This window comes from Pantherophis guttatus, chromosome 11 (assembly GCF_059756535.1).
Source record: "Pantherophis guttatus breed Tessera chromosome 11, ASM5975653v1, whole genome shotgun sequence".
Lineage (NCBI taxonomy): Eukaryota > Metazoa > Chordata > Lepidosauria > Squamata > Colubridae > Pantherophis > Pantherophis guttatus.
The window spans coordinates 16,451,628-16,475,077 of record NC_142073.1 but is presented as its reverse complement, the minus strand read 5'-3'; the positions used below and the strand labels follow the sequence as shown (position 1 = coordinate 16,475,077).

General features: G+C 41.2%; 1 protein-coding gene across 3 annotated transcripts in view; it reads left to right on the top strand.

Annotated features, from left to right (window-relative positions):
• Window positions 1-23,450, top strand: part of ADAMTS18 (ADAM metallopeptidase with thrombospondin type 1 motif 18) — a 106,486-nt gene that overhangs the window by 15,920 nt on the left and 67,116 nt on the right. For 2 of the 3 annotated variants that reach the window (XM_087877067.1, XM_087877068.1), the window contains exons 4-5: window positions 18,449-18,731; window positions 22,702-22,901. In XM_087877067.1, coding sequence (XP_087733193.1) covers window positions 18,449-18,731; window positions 22,702-22,901 — 483 coding nt within the window. Of the gene's footprint in view, window positions 1-18,448; window positions 18,736-22,701; window positions 22,902-23,450 lie in introns of all 3 variants that reach the window. The other variant, XM_087877069.1, reaches the window with a different exon arrangement.

Below are 23,450 nucleotides of genomic sequence, written 5' to 3'. Positions count from 1 at the left end.
GAGAGCAGGGAGAGAAAAGAGTGGGCTACCTCATGTTTTTCTGCAAACTGTTTTATTTATTTATTTTGTCAAGCATATGTAAGTTAACAGATATAAATCTAAGCATGATTATGAATACATGAAATGGATACGAATAAATGGGGACATTAGGACGGTAGGTACGTTGGTCCGCTTATGCATGACCGCTTACAGACCTCTTAGGAATGGGGTGAAGTCAACAGTAGACAGTCTAAGGTTAAAGTTTTGGGGTTTGGGGAAGTAACCACAGAGTCAGGTAGTGCGTCCCAGGCGCTGACCACTCTGTTGCTTTAGTCGTATTTTCTGCAATCGAGTTTGGAGCGGTTTATCTTAAGTTTGTATCTGTTATGTGCTCGTGTATTGTTGTGGTTGAAGCTGAAATAGTCATTGACAGGTAGGATGTTGTAGCAGATAATTTTGTGTACTACGCTTAGGTCGGACTGAAGGTGGTGTAGTTTTAAGTTGTCTAAGCCCAAAATTTCAGGCCTGGTGGCATAAGATGGAGGACTCTTCTCGTGAAATATCTCTGGACTCTCTCAATTGTATTAATGGCCGATATGCAGTGCGGGTTCCAGACAGATGAGCTGCATTCGAGAATTGGTCTAGCAAAGGTTTTGTATGCTCTAGTTAGCAGTACAATATTACCAGTTTCTTTGGATCAGGAGAATATAAACAACCCTGGGATCAGTATGTGGCTCATTCCCAAAAAGATTGCCATAGTAGACTAAATAGTTATTTATCAGAAGGCCAAATAGATTCCAAGTTGTTAGAAGCTTATACTTCATGAGTGTCTGTCCTGTCTATCTGTTTAGACAAGTAGGGCAATGAGAGTGATACTTACCAGTAGAGAATTCTGGGAGCATATTTATACTTCTGGGTCTCATATTTTCTCTGCTTTGCTCAATATGAAACCCTACACTTATTCAACTGAATACTTGAAGAGAATTTCCAACCTGTGGAAACCTTTTGGGAAAAGTGTATTTTTGAGGTTTGATGGCTAATAACACCACTTTTTTTTGGGGGGGGGAGTTTCAAGATAATCCTATTCCACTGCTGGAATGGCCTGGGAATAGCCCAGACCTTAACCCAATTGAAAATCTATGGAGCCGACTAAAGAAACTTGTTAGTCAGAAGTGACCCAGCAATAAAACCCAGTTAATAGAAGCAATCATTCAATCAATCAATCGTGATTTCACATTAGAACAGCTGCAGAACTAAAAGACTTGGTTCACTCCATGGGAAGACGTTGTAAGGCCATAATTCATGCTAAAGGTTATCCAATTAAGTATTAACTGACATGGTGATAATTTTGGTAATTTCTCATTTTTTTCTATGTGTTTCACTTTTCTTCTTTATACTGTAACTGCTATTCTAATACAAAATCCTTCATAAAAGGATTACATTCTTGATTAAATTATCTTTCCATTGATATATAACTTTATGGTACTATTCCAAAACAAAGTGGTGTTATCAGCTAGTTTTAGAAAATACACTTTTCCCATAAGGTTTCCACAATTTTGGCCACTGCTGTATGAAGATAGGATGTTTTCTGATAACAAGGCTCAGACTGAAGAATTTATTTTCCCTAGAATGCCATTTGTTTAACTTACACACAGTGTTGCTTATTGCAGAGGATTTCATGTTGTGACATACTCACTCAACCAGATGTCGCTCGCTCAAACAGATGTCATGTTCAAATCTGCCAAATCAGGGGTCTGAGCAAAATCTGTGGCTCTTCAGATGTTGCAGAACTTGAACTCCCAACACTCATAGTCAGCTTGATCAGATGTGAAGGCTACTTAGTTGTATCTTGATAGGATCTAGAAGACCATAGGTTAAGCTCTTATTTCTAGTTTTTACAATCAGAAACACACTTAATGTTTTAGTTCAGAGTGTCCAGTCTCCTTTGTTTTAAAGACTGATTTAAAACTAAATAATTGTAGGAGTGAGAATAGGGCATTTGAAGTTCCTATGAAAAGTGAGAAGCTCAGTTTATCTAATTCCTTCTTCAATAGGAAGATAGCTTAATTATTCTAAATTAGTGCATTCTTCCCAAATCTGCATCTAATGCATGTAAATAAGCAAATGTGCATTTCATACAGATCTGTGTTCTCTTTTTTGTGCACTTTATTGGTGGTACACAAATACTTCTTCCAGATTACCTTCAAGTCCATACATTTATCTGTCCTAAATTTGGGATGGATTCCCCTGTCTCTATTTCTGATTTATAGTATTTGTGTTTCACTGTACATCTGAATTGCACAAAATAACAGTAGTGTGGGTCTCAGATACCTCTCATTGACCTCTCTTTGTCCCAGAACACTGGACTAAGTTAACTTTTGACATTCTGCTTCATTATTCATATAAATTCTATTCCCATGCAGTACATCCAGGGGTGGGCTTCAAAAATTTTAGCAAGGGGTTCTCTGCCTGGTTGCTGGGTGGGCGTGGCCCTGGTGGGTGTGGCCTAGTCAGCCTCCTGCACCATGGTGGGGGGGAGTGTTGTTTTTGCCCTCCCCAGGCTCCGGAGGCATTTTTTGAGCCTTTGGGAGGGTGAAAACAGCCTCCCCAGGTTCTGGAGGCCCTCTGGAGGCCGGAAACAGTCCCGTTTCCTGAACTTCCGATAGGCCCATTTTTCACCCTCCCTGAGCCTCTGGGCCCTGCACTTACCTGCATCCAAAACAGGCTGCGTGGGGACTCCTGAGAGGGGCAGCCTGGGGTGGGTGGGGCCAGCCAGGAGTGGGATTTGTGGGTTCTCCAAACTGCGCAGAATCTTAGCTAAAGGTTCTCCCGAAACCCTGCAAACCCCTAGCAGCCCCCACCCCCCCGAGTACATCCCATATTCTTAGCTATCTTTGCACATCCTCATCATAGGTGAAGGTATGGTTAAGACAGAATTCTGCTTCCCCAGTGACCAAAACTAAGAAGCAGTTTGCCATTGGAGCCAAGGCAGTCCCACTCCTTACAATTTAGAGCTGTAATTTATACCTTAAATCTGCCATGAATTTAAATGGATAAATTGGAAAAACACTCAGATCATCCTTAAGTGACTCTTCTTGGTGCCATGATCTTTTCTAGGCTAATCAAAGAACATGCCAATTTATTGGTGGTCCTTGAGACCATTTTTTGGGAACATGCTGTTCTTTGGACATCTTCCATTCTGCGAAGGTTTTCATCAAGAAATGATATTCATAAGTTTGAAACCAAACAAGCAAAATCTAATACATGCCTGCCATATGGCACGAAAATGTGAACAATCTTCGTTCTCTTTGCCTTTTCTTTGACTTCCCAGCCCAGACTTGTTTATAAACATCTGAAAAAAAAAAAGTATTGGGGGTGTGTGGGGTAGAGATGGGAGTACTTCCTAGTTCCCATGTAATTCTTTTAATTTCCTCTATGACTGCAGTCTTTTAAGATTCTGCCAGGCAGCCAACATTGGATCTGTTTTGCAGATGACAAATGATCTCCATACAGTGAGCAGTTTGCAAGACAGCCTTCCTCAACCAGATGCATGTGTCTAAAAAGTCACAGCATGTTAGCTGGTTTTATAGGGGATGCTCGGATTGGAAGCAGATCACGTGCGGTGCTGAAGGGAACATTTTTCTTTTGAAAAAAAAAAAAGGCTGCGATGCTTAAAGAAGGTGCACGTCTAAGGATGGAAAATCTCATTCAGAGGAACCTCATTTATTTATTTATTTATTATATTTCTATACCGCCTTTCTCCCGTAGGACTCAAGGCGGTGTACAGTCAAGAAAAATATAGACACACAAACATCATAAAATTGCTAATTAAAATTATTACTTAGTTTGGTCAATTAAATAAAACCCAGAATTAGATAACATTTAAAAAATCATTCACATGTTCGTATGTTTAGCCCCGCCTGTTGGAACATCAGGGTCTTGAGGGCACGGCGGAAAGCACGGAGATCAGGGATATTTCGTATCTCAGGGGGCAGTTCATTCCAAAGGGTTGGAGCCCCCACAGAGAAGGCCCTCCCCCTGGGAGTCACCAGTCGACATAATTTGACTGACGGTACCCTGAGTAGTCCCTCCCTGTGAGAACGAACTGGTCGGTGGGAGGCTATTGGTGGCAAAAGATGGTCTCGTAGGTACCCAGGTCCTAAGCCATGGAGCGCTTTAAAGGTGATAACTAACACCTTGAATGTATCAGCAGCACCTGATAGAAATGTCGAGGAACAGATGGAAAATGTATTTTCTCCAACACTGGGTGCTCACAGGAGATTTTACCCAGGGGTGGGCTTCAAAAATTTTAGCAAGGGGTTCTCTGCCCGGTTGCTGGGTGGGTGTGGCCATGGTGGGTGTGGCCTAGTCGACCTCTTGCACCATGGCGGGGGGGGGGCATTTTTGCCCTCCCAGGGCTCTGGAGGCTTTTTTCGAGCCTCCGGGAGGGCGAAAATAGCCTCCTCAGGCTCTGGAGGCCCTCTGGAGGCCGGAAACGGGCCCGTTTCCAGCCTTCCTGAACTTCCAGTAGGTCTGTTTTTCACCCTCCCTGAGCCTCCACCCATACCCTGCACTTACCTGCATCCAAAACAGGCAGCTTGGGGACTCCTGGGAGAAGCGGGGCAGGAGAGGACAGCCAGGAGTGGGATTTGGGGTTCTCCGAATTGCACAGAATCTTAGCTAGAGTTTCTCCTGAACCCTTGCGAACCCCCAGCAGCCCACCTCTGATTTTACCCCATATGGAATTGAGAATAAAGCATCTGCAAGTGGTAGAGCTGCAAATGCTATGTCAGGCATGAAGAATCAAGACCATACATTAAGTTGCAAGTTAAGAAGATTTATTGCTCAAGCCTATATCACAAGAATCTAGTCAACTAACGGTCAGCACTATATTGACCAGCATAAAATTGGGGCTAAATAAGAGTCAATGGAATTCAAGGGAAGCTGAACGTGGAACATTTATGGACAGTAATGATTCTAGACTGAGTCCTCTCTTGATTCCACCCTACCTCTTCTCCTAAATCTCTCACATTTTGTTTTTATAACTTGAGATAATTCATGAGGTCAGAGGAAGTAACTTTATAATCTTTCAAATTTATTTGTCTAGAATAGTCTAGTATTCCTGCTAACAAAACCTGAATTGTAGCCAAGGAGGAATTAAATTGAACACTTTATCACCCTTTATATCAGAATGGGATTCAGATGGGCCCAAGAATTTCTTAAATGGGTAGTTGATGGTAAAGGATGACATTTCCTATCTCTTCCTGTGCTGACTCCCACAAACATGCCAAATAGATTTACTTTCAAAGAATTGGGTGAAGGTGAAGAAGAAATGCTATATATGTCTCTATTTTTTTTTAAAAAAATGCAATAAATACTTTTGGGGGAATTATAATGTTATAAGGGACAACAGAGATCACTATCTATGGAAACCACGGGGCAGCAGATTTCAGAACAGCAATGCCCTTTGCTTCTGATCTGCTGCTGTTGATCTGAAGATCTGGCTAGAGGTCAAAGGTGGATTAAACAATGGTGACCATGGAGTTCACCATTTTCATCATTTGCAAGGCATGATGAAAAAGAGAAGAGGAATGGCTCTTTATGGTAAAATTGAGACAGGGTAGAATTGTGTCATTCTGCCTGTGTTGTATAAGACCTTAGTGCCTGATTTGATAGTCTCTTGGTAGCTTCTCAGAACTAATACCATTCTTCACATGTGGGAAATTCAGTTCCTTGAATGCTCTGAACTAGTAGCAAAACAGAAAGCGTAATAATCTTATGGAAGTGTTTATTTCAATTTCAATTTCAATTTAATTCAACTTATATGCCGCCCCTCTCCGAAGACTCAGGGCAGCTCACAATACATTTAAAATCCTAATAAAAAACATTTAAAAATTAAAAACATTAAAAACATTAAAACTCATTCATACCATTCATGGCCGGATCTTGCCAGATCGCAAGAGCGAGATCAACGAATGAAGCCAGGTCTTCACCGCTTTTCGGAAGGCCAATAGGGTGGAGATGGTCCGGACCTCAGGAGGTAACTGGTCCCAGAGAACTGGGGCAGCCACAGAGAAGGTCCTCCCCCGTGGGCCTGCCAGCCGGCACTGTTTAGCTGACGGTTTCTTTTGCTGCTGAGTTTAATTTTCTTGAGCACTGTTTTCTGTTTACCTTTGTGTGTTGTGTGTGTATGTGTGAGAGAGAAAGGGGGGGAGAGTGAGAGAGAGAAAGGAAAGAAAGAAAAGAAAGAGAGAGAGAGAGAGAGAGAGAGAGAGAGAGAGAGAGAGAGAGAGGAGGAAGAGGAGGATAGGTTTCTGCAAACTGTAATTTCCCCAAGCAATTCCTCTTATTACTCAACAGACTAAGTAGATCTGTGTCTATCAGCCTTACCATCTGTCTTCATTGTTTGAGGAAATAATATTACTGATTAAAAGAGATTTCCTGCTATTTGCACTAACTTCACATTCATTTTGCAAATGACTTGATTAGCCGTTTGATTTTCCTATGTGTGACTATCCCTCTCCCACTTCTGACAAAATTTTCCTATCACTCACCCATATTTTAACCTTTCATCAGCTACTTGTTGGTGCATGAGTTGTAGTTCAAACAGTGCTGCCTTCTTTCACGGTAAAACAAGCGAAGCATTAGGGAATTCCTCTCCTAATCCTGTGGCTTCCCGTTTGCTTTGCAATGCTGGGTGGAACTGTCACTGTGAATAAAGTATTTAGACTGTTATCCTGAACTTGCAGAAATCTTGCTTGACTTGGAACGTAGATTTGATGGCCCGATGCAGAAAGATGTATGTTTTTGGGTGAGGTGGGGTGGGGGAATCATATTTTTCTTCCAGTAGTCATAAAAAAAAAAAAACAACAGCTAGAAACACAGTTTCTGGTCAGAAGTTAGCGAAGGTGACATTTCTTCTGAATTGAACTGGACTGGACTCCTTCAAACTTTGGAAATATTGCAGTACTTTTCTTTGGAATAGAAGTGAAGTGAAATTGCTCTTGTTTTTGTTTTTTTTCTGGATTGTTTTTGACTTCTTAGTCTAATTTACAGCTATGCAATTGTTTGGTGCCATTGTCTCAAGTGCTCATCAGACCCAACTATACTTAGCTTTATTAGAACAGCCTACAGTGAAAGGTTGGCTATAGTTAACATCTGGTCTTCAACTGTGCTGTTGGTTAATCTATAGTGTGGAGAAGATGGGCAAGGGGTTTTGAAAAGATTTTAAAAGGAGGGGATAATATTATATGGGGAAAACATGAATTCTTTATTTCCGCATTTTAAGTTAGAAAGAGATCTTCAATTTCAAATCTTTATTGTCAGTGCACAACATCTGTACAATGAGATTGGTTGAGCTTCCTCAGTGCACCCCCCACAACACAATACAACTTACAGTGAAGACAGAAAATCCGTAACCCAATAAATCAAATTAACAAAACACCCAGTCCTATTGCCCCAGTCTGAACAAGTTACACGTTGTGCCGGCCCTGCAAGTCCATCCTACTACGTAGTTATGATATCTTTTCACATTCAGGAGTATGACAGCCCACGGATAAAAACTGTTCTTCAGCCGGTTTATGTGCTGGCTATGCTTCTATATGTCCTTCCGGATGGTAAGAGTCATGAAATGGTGCATATCAATGATAGGTAAAGGTAAAGGTAAAGGTTCCCCTCGCACATATGTGCTAGTCGTTCCCGACTCTAGGGGGCAGTGCTCATCTCTGTTTCAAAGCAAAGAGCCAGCGCTGTCCGAAGACGTCTCTGTGGTCATGTGGCCAGCATGACTAAACGCCAAAGGCGCACAGAACGCTGTTACCTTCCCACCAAAGGTGGTCCCTATTTTTCTACTTGCATTTTTTACATGCTTTCAAACTGCTAAGTTGGCAGAAGCTGGGACAAGTAACCGGAGCTCACCCCGTTATGCAGCGCTAGGGATTCGAACCGCTGAACTGCCGATCTTCTGATTGGCCACTGAGCCACTTCATCCCTATATCCATGATATAGTTAAACAAATACAAAACCAATGGAAACAACATATGTTTTAACCAAAATTAGAAAAAAAATCCAGTTAATGAATGAAACAACCGCATCATCATAGAATGGAATCAGATGTTCTGGAGATGTTTTCCAAAGATTCACTAAACTGTCAAAACACAAAGATTCTATGTAGTGTCTCTTGGACTCTCTACTGTTATCTCTGGAATTTTTAGAGGAACAAACAGTCTTACATAATGAATGACTTCTATGGGAGAAGTCTTTCAAAATATGGAATATGATTTTTATTTTCTTGACCTAGACCTTTGACACCAATCTAATCAGTTCATTGGCTATGGGTTGGTAGAGACAGGAGCAGGAAGTCTCACAACTGACCTGCCAAAATCCAGACCATTAAATGGCAGGAAACCTGGTTGTCCAGATTTTTGAACCCCCCAACCTAAAGACCTCCCCCCCCGTAGAAGGTCAGAGTTCTAGGGCTTGCTTTTCAGCTCAGAGCTATTGACATTTCTTGTCGGAGTTGGTAAGCAATTGGATTTGCTTTACTCAAGACAATTGAATGAGACGATAACGAGGATTTCAAATGTTGCTCCTGTTTTTGACAGCTTAATATATAGGAAGTAGGAAAATAATCAGGCAGAGACTGAATACTTCCTTCCCTTTGATGATATTCATACTTTCATTCTGGCTGGTTTAAATGACAACACCTTTTTTCCCTTAAAGAATGCAGCCTTTTAAATAAAGACTAAATGTTGCTTTGCGGTCATCTAAAGATGCCCCTTTACCAGTGGTGGGTTGCCCCCGGTTCGGACCGGTTCGCAAGAACTGGTAGTAAAACCGGCGGGAGGCCCCGCCCACTGCCTCGGATGTCATCATCAGTGATCTGCGCATGCACAGAAGCAAGGCGCTAGTACTCGCTTCTCTCATACGCACATGTGATCCCCTTGCAAACTGCTAGTAAAGATAAGTAGAACCCACCCCTGCCCTTTACCACAACATTAATGTATAAGTTGAACCTTTTGCAATCATATATAAATACCGTTGGGTTCAATTCCCATATTCTAGCTGTGCATAAGTTTTCAGTTCAGTCCTATAAAGCTATTAATATCTTATTAATCAATTTGCCCTTAATGACCTTCCTTCCTAAAGCAATTTTTAAAGCCAATATTAAATCTTTGGAACATAGCAATAGCAATAGCAATAGCACTTAGACTTATATATCACTTCATAGTGCTTTTACAGCCCTCTCTAAGCAGTTTACAGAGTCAGCATATCGCCCCCAACAATCTGGGTCCTCATTTTACCCACCTCGGAAGGATGGAAGGCTGAGTCAACCTTGAGCTGGTGAGATTTGAACTGCCAAAGTGCAGCTAGCAGTCAACTGAAGTAACCTGCAGTACTGCACTCTAACCACTGCGCCACCTCGGCTCTCTATATAAAAGATCCTTTGAGCCTACATAGCACAAGAGAGATGTACTCCCTGGGCACATGAGTTTTGATCTTCAAAAGTTACTGTTAATCCCTGCCCACTGAGAAGATACCCAATAGCAATTTGAATGGGACACTGATGGAACTCTGGTTTCGCCCATACAGCATCCTTGATCCAGTTTGTCCCTTCGGAGCTGCGTTGAAAAATACAAGCAACATCAGGATAGATCTGATTATACAACTCCCACATGTTTTCTGGTTACATTATTGGCCTCCCTTAAGTTGGCATTTAATGCACTTTAGGATATATTCATTGCTAGAACTCAAAGCTAATTATCTTGATTTGTTTAGACTAGAGCCCCCAACATTGGTCTGATTGTCTTCTTCTATCCCGAGTGTGGAATTTCATCTTGCTCCAAATTGTAATTCAGGATTTGCATCCGGATTGACCATTTCTGTTCTCCGTCCTAAACGCGTTTTGATGAGCCGTTCCTCACAATTTCATGAATGTAACATGAAACTAAGGTTCACGGGAATGAAATTCATGCGTACATGGCCTAATAGGGAGAGGAGAAAATATTTCTTTTTTTTTTTTAATGCAACGTGGGCAAGTTATTTTTAAGTAATTGAGATGTGAATTCCTCAGCTGCCTTCGAATATTACATACCCCAATAACAGACACACCCCTATTATAGGCTCATGTAGGCAGTTACAACACGAATAACGTTTAACGTCGTGGAGAGCATTTGGCCAAGTTGTTCAATCTGATGGAAAGACAAGGGAATTTCAGCAAAACTCTCATGGGTACACTGTGCTTATAATTAGCGTGTGACCAGATGGCTAGGAAGTGAGTGCAATGTGGCTGTGAATGTGTGAATGGTTTTTTTTCCCTTCCATAATACAGTCCTTTTCCCAGGAGTTTGCAGTCTTCCAGATGTACTCAAGTGCAGAGTCTCTTCCAAGTCCAGTTCAAGTGCTGATGACTTGATGGACACATCCATGAAATTCTCTTGACCACCCTAACAAAGTGGATGGATGTTGCCTTCACAAGTTTTCTTCCTGTTAGGCTTTTCAGGCTAAGGGGGGAAAATATAAAGAGTCGGGGAAGGGCAATTCCTTCTCTATGTGTTCAGTCCTGCATTTAAAATACGATACCCTCATTGTCATATTATGATGACGATCAATTATCAGCATGCAAGCAATGACAAATGTCTATAAATGAGTACAGGTAGTTCTTGACTTACAACAGTTCGTTTAGTGACTGTTGAAAAAAGTGACTTAGGATAATTTTTCCTACATTTGACCATTGCTCCATCGCCAGGATCAGACGATCAAAATTCAGATACTTGGCAAGTGATCCATATTTATGACAGATGCAGTGTCCCGAGGTCATGTGATCTAGTGGTGACATTCTTTTTTTTTTACAACTGGTTCTGTGGGCGTGGCTTGGTGGACATGGCAGGGGAAGGATACTGCAAAAATCTCCATTCCCACCCCACTCCTGGGGGAAGGATACTGGAAAATAAGGAGCCTTGGTAGTACAGTGGTTTAATGCACCCTGTTATTAACATAGTTGCCTGCAGTTACTGCAGGTTCGAATCTTACCAGCTCAAGGTTGACTCAGCCTTCCATCCTTTCTAAGGTAGGTTAAATGAGGACCCAGTTTGTGGGGGCAATAAGCTGACTTTGTATAAATATACAAAAGTATGAAGGCTATTGCTTAACGCATTGTAAACCTCCCTGAGTCTCCGGAGAAGGGCGGCATATAAATCAAATTAAAAAAAAATATCCCCATTCCCTCCCCACTCCTGGGGGAAGAATATTGCAAAATCTCCATTCCCACCCTACTCTGGGATCAGCCAGAGGTGGTATTTGCCGATTCTCCAAACTGCTCAAAATTTCCGCTACCGGTTCTCCAGAACCTGTCAGAACCTGCTGAATTTCACCCCTGGTATGATTCCCTTTTGTGACCTTCTGACGAGCAAAGTCAATGGGGAAGCCAGATTTGCTTAACAACCGTGTTACTCATTTAACAACTGCAGTGATTCACTTAACAAGTGTGGCAAGAAATGGGGCAAAACTCACTCAACAAATGTCTCACTTAGCGCCCATATAAATTCTGGGCTCAATTGTGGTCGTAAATTGAAGACTACCTGTACTTTTTGAGGAATCAACAAAGATAAATTTCACTCAGCAAGGACAAATTTAAACTGGGTGGAGAATTAGAACCATGTTTCTGGCTTTCTCAGGACTGTAATTTTCTCAAGATTCATGCAGGACATTCATTTATTTACATTAAATGTATGCCTTTCCTATCCCCAATCTAAAGACTCTGGTCAGCGTGCAGTAAAACCAGCCTTAATACGCAATTAAAACTCCAAACATCTGGAGGAAGAGCAATCATTTGAAAACAATAAAACACACAGAACCTGCCACTCACTCGATCCTAACCCCTGGGGGGAAAAAGCCAAATACTGGAAAATTGCAATAACCTTCTCTGTATGTTAAGATGTTTCTCCTTTTCCACATCTCAAATATGTACTTAAACTAAGCTATTGGTAATAGGTAGATTATTAATAATAGGTAAATATAAATAACCTAAACATGTTTTTTTTTTTTTAAATTGCTGGTCAGCCCTAACCAGGTCAATTTTCGTAATACATTTCTGAAAATCTTTGCCTACCAATATGACTTTGCAATAGCAAAATTACAGTTAAGGTTAACCACCGTGGATTGATTTTTTTTAAAAAAAGGAGACACGGGCCATTCTTTTCCATATGGTTCAAATCAGTTATGAAATGAATCCTGTAGGAATAATTTCAGATGTTGGAAATCCTTTAAATGGCAAAATCTCAAACAGATTTACTGTTTTCTTGTTTTTTTCTCTTCTCCTCCCCCATCCCTCATTAAGAGATATGCAAATCAGTAAATGAGCTGTTATTGCAAAATACTGGATACCAAGGTGAGATCCCCATAACTGCATATGATGGTAGCGTCTTTTCCTGATGACTTAAATCATAAATACTAATATATTTTCCCCTCCATCTATGAGGTTATCTTTGTATCTACACTGCACACCAGAACAACTAGAGACAAGAACAGTTTTTTTCCCAAACGCCATCACTCTGCTAAACAAATAATTCCCTCAACACTGTCAAACTATTCACTAAAGCTGCATTACTATACAGTAAATGAAGGAAGACTCAGGTTAAGCATCCAACAGTAGGTTCTTTCAGAGCACTGGGGTCTGGATAGTTGCCCAAGAAGACTGGATGCTGATGCAAATTCTGACTATAGCTATCACATCATCGCTCATTTAAAAATGTAAAGACAGCCCTTTGGATGAGCTTGGGAGCCCATTTAATCCTTTATCCTATTCCAAATAGCACTGCTTGATGCTTCAGGAAAGCCCACAAGAAGGGTGTTATTGTTGGCCAAGAACCTACATCTGCATAATATCTGTATAAACACACCATGCTACTTTTTACTGAATCAGACCAGTAGTTTATAGAGGCCAGTATTGCAGTTTGAAAACCTCCCTCCCTCCTTCCCTCCTCCCCTCCTCCCCTCCTTCTACCCCTCCTTCCCTCCCTCCCTCCTTCCTTCCTTCCTTCCTCCCTCCCTCCCTTCCTTCCTTCTCATTCTCACTCCCACTCTCACTCTCACCCTCACCCTCATTCTCATTCTCATTCTCCTCTCCCTCCCTCCCTTCTCATTCTCATTCTCATCTCCTTCCCTCCCTCCCCCCTTCCTTCCTTCTTTCCTTCCTTCCCATCCTCCTTCCCAGTCTCATTCTCATTCTCATCTCCCTCCCTTCCTTGTTCTTTCCTTCCTTCCACCCTTCCTTCTCCTTCTTCTCCTTCTCCTCCTCCTCCTCCTCCTCCTTCTTCTCCTTTTCCCCTCCCTCCGTCCCTTCCTTCCTTCCTTCCTTCCTTCCTTCCTTCCTATTGGAGATGTTTAGCACAAAACCTGGATCTTCTTCACACATCTGCTTTGAATGAGACCGCAGAATTGCAAACCACAGAAGCTGATAAGTGATTAACAGAAATTTAAATGCTGGTGCTGACCTTGATAAAGATCATGCCAGCTCTTTGAAGTTGAGGAAGCTGGATATACTAATACCAGTAAGGACATAGCTCTAGCTCTCTCTCTGTGTGTGTGTGTACGTGCACACAAGAGAGGGAGGGAGGGTACATACCAGAGAATTTTTACAGCTGCATAATGCATTTTTGTATTTTGTTAAATAGATCCTAAATTGTTCTGGAACCCCCCCAAACTCTCTATTTAAGAGAATATTTTTTAAAAAACAGAGTTGGATGGAGCAGTGGTCCCCTCCATTGGCAGAGAGGAATTTCCCATCTTTTGCGTAAAATGAGGGCTTTAGAGGGCCAGTTTTTCCTTGCAGGCAGATCTATTGATGACATCTATGACTGACAATGTTTCTTGTATTTGGTAGCATTATAGGAAAGTGGCAGAGCTAATTCCACTTTTCACAATTTTCCAGTTAGGTTATTTAAAACAAACTAGGAAAGCAAACTATCTATTCAAGATGTCCAGATTTGCCAGCACAGAGAATATGTTCCTTTGTTTCTTTTGTTCTTGCCAAGAATCATCTTGGAAGATCAAACTAAGATGTGCAAATATTTATAAACACAGTCGATAAATGTTTATAGCTTTGATTGAATCCCACAGAACTGTCATTGGAGTTCTTTAGAATGGGAAAGTGGGACAACCAGCGAGGCTTCAGAATGATGGGAAGATGTCTGCTAGGAAATAGTTTCAGTAAAAGCTCAGTAGTAAAATTACACATGTCATACAACAATCATCAGCAAATTTCTCAAATTGACTGATAAATGCCAAGAGAAAGATGAAAACAATTCCCCAGGATTCTGAGAATAAATTAGAAAATTAGTAAACTCCTGTATTGGCGGGGAAATTGCATGGTACCACATTAGTCATGATGGCTGTAGCATGAGTTTAATACATGGAACTGCACAAGATCAGTATCCTTCTTGTAAAATAAACAGGTCTAGCAGAATATTTATTTAGCTGTGAGAAAAACAGAAGCAACTATAAAGCAGAAATCAAAATATTAGCATTGAAAATTTGTGGGGCAGACTTTGGCACACTCATTTACAAAAACTGGGACTGAGTATGTGAGCCAGTTCATTATTTTGGATTTATTTGCAGAGAGGCTAAACTTGTTAGCTTTCTTATTCCCAGACTCAAACGCATGCACCTTCTTTAGTTCCCGCCTCCCTTCTGATTGTCCTTTATGTCTTTGATATAGGGTCTGAAAGTCAGGGGTGGGCTTCAAAAATTTTAGCAAGGGGTTCTGTGCCTGGTTGCTCAGTGGGCATGGCCATGGTGGGTGTGGCCTAGTTAGCCTCCTGCACCATGGCATGGGTGGGGGGGGACTTTTTGCCCTCCCCGGGCTCCGGAGGCTTTCCTTGAGCCTCCAGGAGGGTGAAAACGGCCCCCCAGGCTCCGGAGGCCCTCCAGAGGCTGGGAATGGGCCCATTTCTGGCCTTTGCGAACTTCTGGTAGGCCTGTTTTTCACCCTCCACAAGCCTCCATGCGTACCCTGCACTTACCTGCATCCAAAATGGGCCATGTGAAGCCTTCTGGGAGGGGTGGGATGGGCGGGGCCAGCCAGGAGTGGGATTTGTGGGTTCTCCGAACTGCACAGAATCTTAGCTAGAGGTTCTGCCAAACCCCTGCGAACCCCCAGCAGCCCACCCTTGCTAAAAGTAGACCTTTAGAAGCTAGACCAGTGTTTCTCAACCTTGGCAACTTTTAACTTCAACTCCGAGAATTCCCCAGCCAGTAAGATAAACCAAGAGTTCTCAGTTTTACCCCAAGAAAAGGGAGACTATTGGTTGAAGATGGCTGATAAGACTTCCTTGCCATGCTGAATGGAAAGAATGGATGAGGAGTTGGAAAAGGCCAGTTTGGCTGACAGCTGTCTTCATTTATGGTTTTATGCAACTGACTTTCTTTTCCTCTAAGGTCTTCTAATTGAATGCACAAAAGTGGGTTTTCCTACTTAAATGAAAAACAAAAGCAAAGGCTTTGGGCTTCCTTTAAACGAAAGGAGGAATACGTACCGTTGCTTGCGTGCAACATTTTTTAAAGTGTAGACTCTACTAGTGGCTGCGCATTTAGATGTACTAGCATGCACTAAATTATTTTAGCCTGCCTTGGTTTGGGCAGAGGTTCAAATATGGTTCCATTGATTTTCTATCCCAGGCAGTTTAGTTTAAATGCAGATACAAAATGTAACGGAAGCATTTCTTACGTACAGTAGTGGCCAAAATTGTGGAAACCTTTTGGGAAAAGTGTATTTTTGAGGTTTGATGGCTAATAACACCACTCTTTTTTTTTTTTTTGGAGTTTCAAGATAATCCTATTCCACTGCTGGAATGGCCTGGGAATAGCCCAGACCTTCACCCAATTGAAAATCTATGGAGACGACTAAAGAAACTTGTTAGTCAGAAGCGTCCCAGCAATAATACCCAGTTAATAGAAGCAATCCTTCTAATAGCAAATCGTTCATAAAAGTTATTGCATTACATTCTTGATTAAATTCTCTTTCCATTGATATATAATTTTATGGTACTACTCCAAAAAACAGTGGTGGTGTTAGCTAGTTTTAGAAAATACACTTTTCCACAATTTTGGCCACTACTGTATAACTAAACATTTATGCTGGTGGATGCAGAGTCTCTCAAACTGGCCTTTAGCTGAGGTTTGCCAGATGAGGCTTCATAGTAGGAACAGGGTCTTAATCAGACCTATTGGTTTGGGACATACTAAATGGCCCCAGATGGAAGAATCTAGATCTCTTGTGGTTCTGAAACAGAGGTTAAACTACCACCTGCTAAGGACATAGTAACATAGGTGTGCTTGAGTTTGTACAGTTTATTGCTTCTGGCCAACGTTGTGATGGAAGGCTTCTACTAACTTTCTGTGCTGCTGGTTGAAAAGCTTTTAAGTAATGTGGCTTGAAATAAACTTACAATCTGTAATGAAGGTAGTCATCTTGGGAATCATCCTGTAAGTTGGTACCTATAACTCTAAATTGGTACCTTCAGTGTCATCCACAACTTACATCAGGGGTCAGCAACCTGTGGCTCTGGAGCCACATGTGGCTCTTTCACCTCTTTGCTGTGGCTCCCTCTCACTCAAAATATGCATCACAACCGCCAATGTGCGACACCCGCCAGCACACGATTTATTGAGCTTTTCAACCCCCGGTAGGCCAACCATGGATAAATCCAAGAAAAGAAAAGTTTCAGAAGAAAACAAAACATTTAATTCAACTACATATGCTAGTTCTGTGGCTGCTCAGAAAATAGTCAGGCATGGGAAGGGTTTTGTGGCTCCCGGTGTTTTCTTTTCTGTGGGAAAGAGGTCCAAATGGCTCTTTGAGTGTTCAAGGTTGCAGACCCCTGACCTACATTAATGTGGTTCTAGATTCTAGTTTTTAGACTGCCTCCCAGGAGTGCTTTGAAATACCCTATGGTATTCCCTAACTTGGAAGCCTTCTTAGTATGGTTTTTATAGTATTTTATAGTATTTCTCCAAGAAATCCCTCCAGCACATATTTCTATGGTTTCCTGAAGATCTGTATGGAGCTACATGGATGTACGATTTTTCAGCCAAGATTGCAGGACAGGTCTCTCTCTCAGCCTTGTGTGATAGCACAGGCTCTGCAGGAGAAAGCACTATGAAGATTGAAGTAAAACAATACGGATGCCATCTTCAGGCTTAGAAGCTAGGATTCCATTGCTGGAATCCCAGCTTTCATTGTTTGAAAGGATGCTTTGTTTGAAGCTTCATCATAATGAAGTATTTGCACCTCTCTAAGAACAAAAGTGGATTCAGGGTGAGTTAGCTTGAATGAAGCAGTGGTAGATTAGGAGAATAAAGACAGAATTCCCTCGTGCGAAGATTTTTTATTTCATGCACAAGGCCATTCTAGAAAGCAAGAACTTTCTAAAAGTACTTTTGATGGATGAAACTTTTCTATTGGAGGAGGAAATAAGTTTCTCTTTAAACTTATTTGCTTCTTTTGGCATTCCTTTGGTGTTTTCTTCTGAAAAACATTGGAGCCTTTCCAGATCTTCCTGCAAGAAAAGTCTTCAATGATACCCACTTGTTTTGATTTTGAAGACACACGTGTCATTGGACTGATAGGTCCATGTCTGTTGTGGTCCGCCAGCAGCCTGCGGAGCTGGCAGCAGAATCGGGCAGTGAGGAGGCTGGGGAGGAATATGGGCCAGTCCTGGAGTCTGGGGAAGGCTCGGATGAGGGCTCTGTGTCAGAAGCAGAGATGGGGCCAGGGCCATCTGGGAGTTATGTGCAGACTCCAGAGCCTCCAGAGTTGGACATCAGAGAGGCAGAGGAACAGGGGGAGCATGCGCAGAGCTGCCAGAAGGCAAGAACAGTTAAAACAAAAGGGACGACTCAGGAGTAAGGCCTGGAGATGATTGGCCCCTCTCATTGGCCCCTCCTTAAAAGAGGAGCAAAGGCATGTGGGCCCTTTGCAGGAAAGCAACGTTGTTAATTCTGTTCCCGGTCGGCATCTCTGTTTGATTCTGAACTCCGTGGGACTTTGCCAAGTAGGTCTTTGACAGAGTGTCAAGGAAGATAAAAGTTGGTGATTATCCTGAAGGACTTCTCCCGAAGCACTTTTTGCAACTAATTGGGACTCAGCTGTGAATGAATGTAATTCATAGCTGTTGCAATAAAAGAGGTTTTAATGACTCAGGAAGCCTAGGTCACAACAATGTCTGGGAAAGTGTTCTCACCTAGAGTAAGTTTGGGTAGCTATTGGAGGAAAAACTTAGCACTACGAAGTTGCAGACCATACATTGACACCAGTAGGGGTTTGTGGGGTGTTTAGAGATATTAGAGGATGGTTGGATCATCCACATGGATAGATGCCTCAAAGAAGGATCTAAGCTGATCATTTGTGACTTTTTTTTTTTTTAGTGAATCTGTTTATAACCATTACTTTCCTTTATATTTCTGTCTTTAGTCCGGTTTGATAAGGACACAGGAGAATGACTTCCTTATATCACCATTACCTCAACACCTAGCACAGGAACTTCACTATATGCCACCTGCTGGACACCATCCTCATGTATTGTATAAACGGACAGCTGAAGAGAAAGTGCACCGGCACAAAGTAGATCCAAATCTTTACCACTTTCCCCCTGACCATCACAGCAATCTCACTGCCCACAAGTATCACATTCCAGCTAACGATTACCACCATGGAAGGTTTCAAAAGCAGCATTTTTGTGGACGGCGCAAGAAATGTATGTAAGGAAACTTTCTCTTTCTCTCTGTCTCTGTTTCTCTCTCTCTCTCTGACATAATAGTCCGTAAGAATATTAAGTTCTTATTGTTGTGCTCAAGATTTGCAGGCTTGATTCAGATGTGGAAGTATCCAAAGGGTCTGTCACAGATACGTTTTTATTTTGGAATGGACCATTTCCAACAACTTCAGAAATGATCTAAACCTGAAGCACTCCAAACCCAACATGGGCCATTTGAAATGGTCTGTTTTGGGAGTTAGTCATTTCTGTTATATGCCATATGGCCATATGGCCATTTTAAGAACAGAATGTTCAGAATATCTTTAAGCAGGATAGAGTGCTAGTGTCAATGGATACACGTAAGCATCTAATGAGCACATGAAGAACTAAATAATTGGGTCTTTTTTTAAAGGATGCTAACGGGTCCAGACATTAATAGTAGATACTTTATCAGACTTCTCAACCTGATGTTCTTTGCAGATGTTAGATTACAACTTCCACCGTGTTTCATCCAGAATGGTCAGAGGTGGAAGTTATAGTCCAGCTTCTATAGAAGGTTTCAAATTACAGAAGCTTATTCTAGACATATGGAGATATGTGTGCTGAAGAACACATCAAAAGTTGATGGTGTTAACACAACCATATCATAACACTTAGCTTGTTAGTTCCCATTAAATATTTTTGAAGTAGTGACTTTTCTGTTTCATTCTTGTAAGATTATTGTGCTAAATTTCCTATAATGCACAAATGTTTACTTGCCCTCTTCCCCCATGACTTTCAGCAGTAAATTGCAAGTAGTGTAATTTTAGTTGTGCTAAAGCATGATCTGACTGCGGATAATCAGATGTTTTCATACAGGCAATCCACAACTACAGAAGGCAGACATTTTCCCTGTAGAGATGCTTACATACAGCAGCGGGTTATTGCTTATTATATGTTTCATATTCTATGAAATCATTTCTTGATGAGATTTACAGTGACATGGAGAAAAGTATATGGTTAGTGTAGAATAATTCCTGACTTATTCATGTATTCCTGTATAGAAATTAAATCATGATTCAGGGTCCTATCAGTTGATTCTACTTCAGCTTCTATTGGATAAAATTATATGGATAATCTTTTACATGTACAGTCTAGAGTTCTGGACAAATGACAGGTATGGATCAAGAATATCAGATCAAAATATGGATTTTAGGCACATACATGGAAGGCAGGGGAAGGGGCAGAGATATGAAACAGGACACCTAACATTTTCCATCAGTTGAATCCATAAATGGAATTTCAGTGCTTGCTTTAGGATAGAGAATGTTTTTATTGCTGCTATGAATTCCACAGATGGATGATTCTAAAATATGATTATGAAAACTAGGTTGTCAAATGTGAAATGAATTTATTTTATTTATTTATTATTTATTTATTATTCGAATTTCTATACTGCCCTTCTCCTTTCGGACTCAGGGCGGTGAATTTCCCCAAACATATAGTGAAGATTGCTTTTCCTAGACGTTAAGATTCTCAATATAAAATTAACAAAGCCTTTTCTTTCTTTCTTTCTTTCTTTCTTTCTTTCTTTCTTTCTTTCTTTCTTTCTTTCTTTCTTTCAGACAGGTATAGAGGGATATGTTTAGCAATACAGTGTATACTTTGATATTACTATTTTCTCTTTTCAATTATTTTTTTCTTCTTCTTCTTAATAGCAAAGGCAAGTCTGATCTCAAGAGAAGGTGGCCTGGAAAATTTGTTAATAATTAATACAATAATAACATAAAATTGATACCTTTTCCTGATCTTATATGTCCAGCTGAAGAGAGCTTTAAGCCTATGCCTTGAAAATAAGCCGTAGTGCTTTTAGTGTCTATGGCCTAACTTCAATATTAGGGTCTGGTTTTAAAAGCTGTGAGAGTAGAAGATCATCTCTATGCTCTTTTCTCCACCTTTCCCTCTGCTTTCTTCTGTGCCTCTCTAGAAACTTTGGAAAAAGTGTGTATGTTTCCATTTATTTTATTTTTTGTAGCTATGTTTAGGCATATAACTGTTAATACAAATTCAACAGATGTCTGCATCTCAGGGGTGAAATGCTCCCGGTTTGGACCGGATCGCCCGATCCGGTAGTGATGGCGGTGGGTGGTTCGGAGAACTGGTAGCAAAAATCCCTGCCCCTCCCCCCCCATGCCCAGCTGAGGTGCACGATCATCAGAGGCTTTTTTTTTAACTTTTAAAAGCATTTTTTCATCCGAAGAAGAAATGCTTTTAAAGGGAAAAAAAAGCCTCTGATGATCACACGGCTCAGCTGGGATCGTCAGAGCCTTTTAAAAGCATTTTTTTACAACCTCTTCGGCTGAAGAGATTGTTTTTTACAACCTCTTCAGCTGAAGAGGTTGTAGAAAAAATGCTTTTAAAAGGCTCTGATGATCCTAGCTGAGCCGCGTGATCATCAGAGCCTTCGGTAGAAAAAGGCTTTTAAAAGGCTCTGACGATCTCAGCTGAGTTGCCTGATCATCAGAGGCTTTTAAAAGCAATTTTTTCTGCAACCTCTTCAGTCGAAGAGGTTGTAGAAAAAATGCTTTTAAAAGTAAAAAAAAAAAAAAAGTTTGCCATGCCTACCCAGTCACATTATCCCCCCACCAAGCCAAGCTCGGTAGTAACAAATTTTACATTTCACCACTGCTGCATCTTTATATGTAGAGGCACTCCTGACTAAAAAAAAGATTAAAAAAAATCAAAAATCTGTTTCCCAAAAGCATTTATAGGGGTAACAGTAAAGACCCAGTATCCTATGGAAACAAAGTCTTGTTCATTCAACTCTGGAACCTGATCAGTTTTCTTTAGAAAAATACACAGTTTATAGGAGATTTGTCCTGCAGCGTGGGTGGTTTTGATGCTAATTTTTACATATGATGTTGGAGTATTGCAAAATCTGCCTCTCTTGAACATGAGGTCCAGTTCCACGAATGCTTTGCATTTCTATTCATTTGGCCCAGATGGGTTTTATTTTGTAGCAAAAACGTTTCCAGCATTTTTCTCCTAAACCTCCTAAAACTTTACTTACTTGGAGTGTTATTTCTTCTTATCACAATTCTGTACTATCCCTCAGTACAGTACCTCTGTTTTGGAGTTGTTGCTTCTGAGGTTGGCCTGCAACTAGTGGTGGGTTTCAATTTTTTTTACTACTGGTTCTGTGGGTGTGGCTTGGTGGGTGTGGCAGGGCTTGGGCGTGGCTTGGTGGGCGTGGCAGGGGAAGGATACTGTAAAATCTCCATTCCCGTCCCACTCCAGGGGAAGGATACTGTAAAATCTCCATCTCCTCCCGATCAGCTGGGACTTGGGAGGTAGAGAATAGATGAGGGTAGGGCCAGTCAGACTTTTTACTACCGGTTCTCCGAATCAATCAAAATTTCCGCTACCGGTTCTCCAGAACTGGTCAGAACCTGCTGAAACCCACCTCTGCCTGCAACCCAACTGAGAAGAAAAGGACTGGATGCGTACACAGCTACCAACATATGAACTGGTTTTTAGATACAGCAGAACAGTGTTTTTTCGATCTCAGGAACTTTTAAGTTGTGTGGACTTCAGTTCCCAGCATTCCAGCTAGGGAATTTTGGAAATTGAAGCCCACACATCTTAAAGTTCGTGAGACTGAAAAGCACTGCTATAAACAAAAGGGAAGGAAATTATTGGAGGTTGATGAATGCGTGTTTCCTGTAGGCAAATGCAAAAATCACTAGGCAGAGATACTGATTTCAAGATTGTTCACCTTTCTTTGTGTTGCAGGATAACACATTCCCTTCCAAAAAACTGAGCAAACATATCTTGAAAAGGACTCTGAAGATAACTTTTTTATTGGCATTCAGCCTTTTCTTACTCTCCTAGATTTATTCAGGGTTCTAACCACTCGACACCTTAGGACAATGACAAGAACAACAAAATCAGTTCTGAGTCTTTTCCAAATTTCTGCTCTGTTTCATTTCAGATAGTCCTAAACCACCCACTGAAGATACATTCATATTATCTGATGAATATGGGAGCCAAGCGAGGTTGAAAAGGTCCCCCATTAAAAATCAGAAGGGTGGAAGTTTGAATGTTGAAACGCTGGTGGTGGCAGATAGGAAAATGCTGGAGAAGCACAGCAAGGAGAACGTTACCACCTATATCTTAACGGTGATGAACATGGTAAGGCAAGATGTTTGACAAATAAAACTGTGGCTCTTGGAATGGGTTGAAGGTTAAGAGGGATAGCAGTGGTGAAGTTCAGTTTAGCATCTGGGTTGCAGGGAAATGCAGTGTACAGTTCAAAATGCAACGTATTTGAATTAACGGCTATGCTGGTTTAAAAATGCACACTTAAGTGCATTTCAGTGTTTCAAGAGAATTCTTTGCTTTGGGGAAGTTTCATAGGAAACGCCGGTTCACATCTATAGGGACCCTTCTGCTGGGGTGTCTGTCTTAGGTTGCTTCAGGTTGCTCAGGCTTAAATGCTTTATCCAGTATTTCTTTCTTATTTTATAACCGGTCCCATACTATCATGCATATCAATGTAAAATCCAATGAAGTATAGTAAAGCGGCATAAGAACAATGTGAAAACTTGGTATCCCACTTTATGGAAGTAGTAATCGGTCCCACGCTAATTTATGGTTAATGAAGCCAGAATTCTGTAAGATACAAATGCAAATTCAGCCCTTAGCTAGTGTTGTTTTAGACTCTTTGTCTGCCAAGAGAAG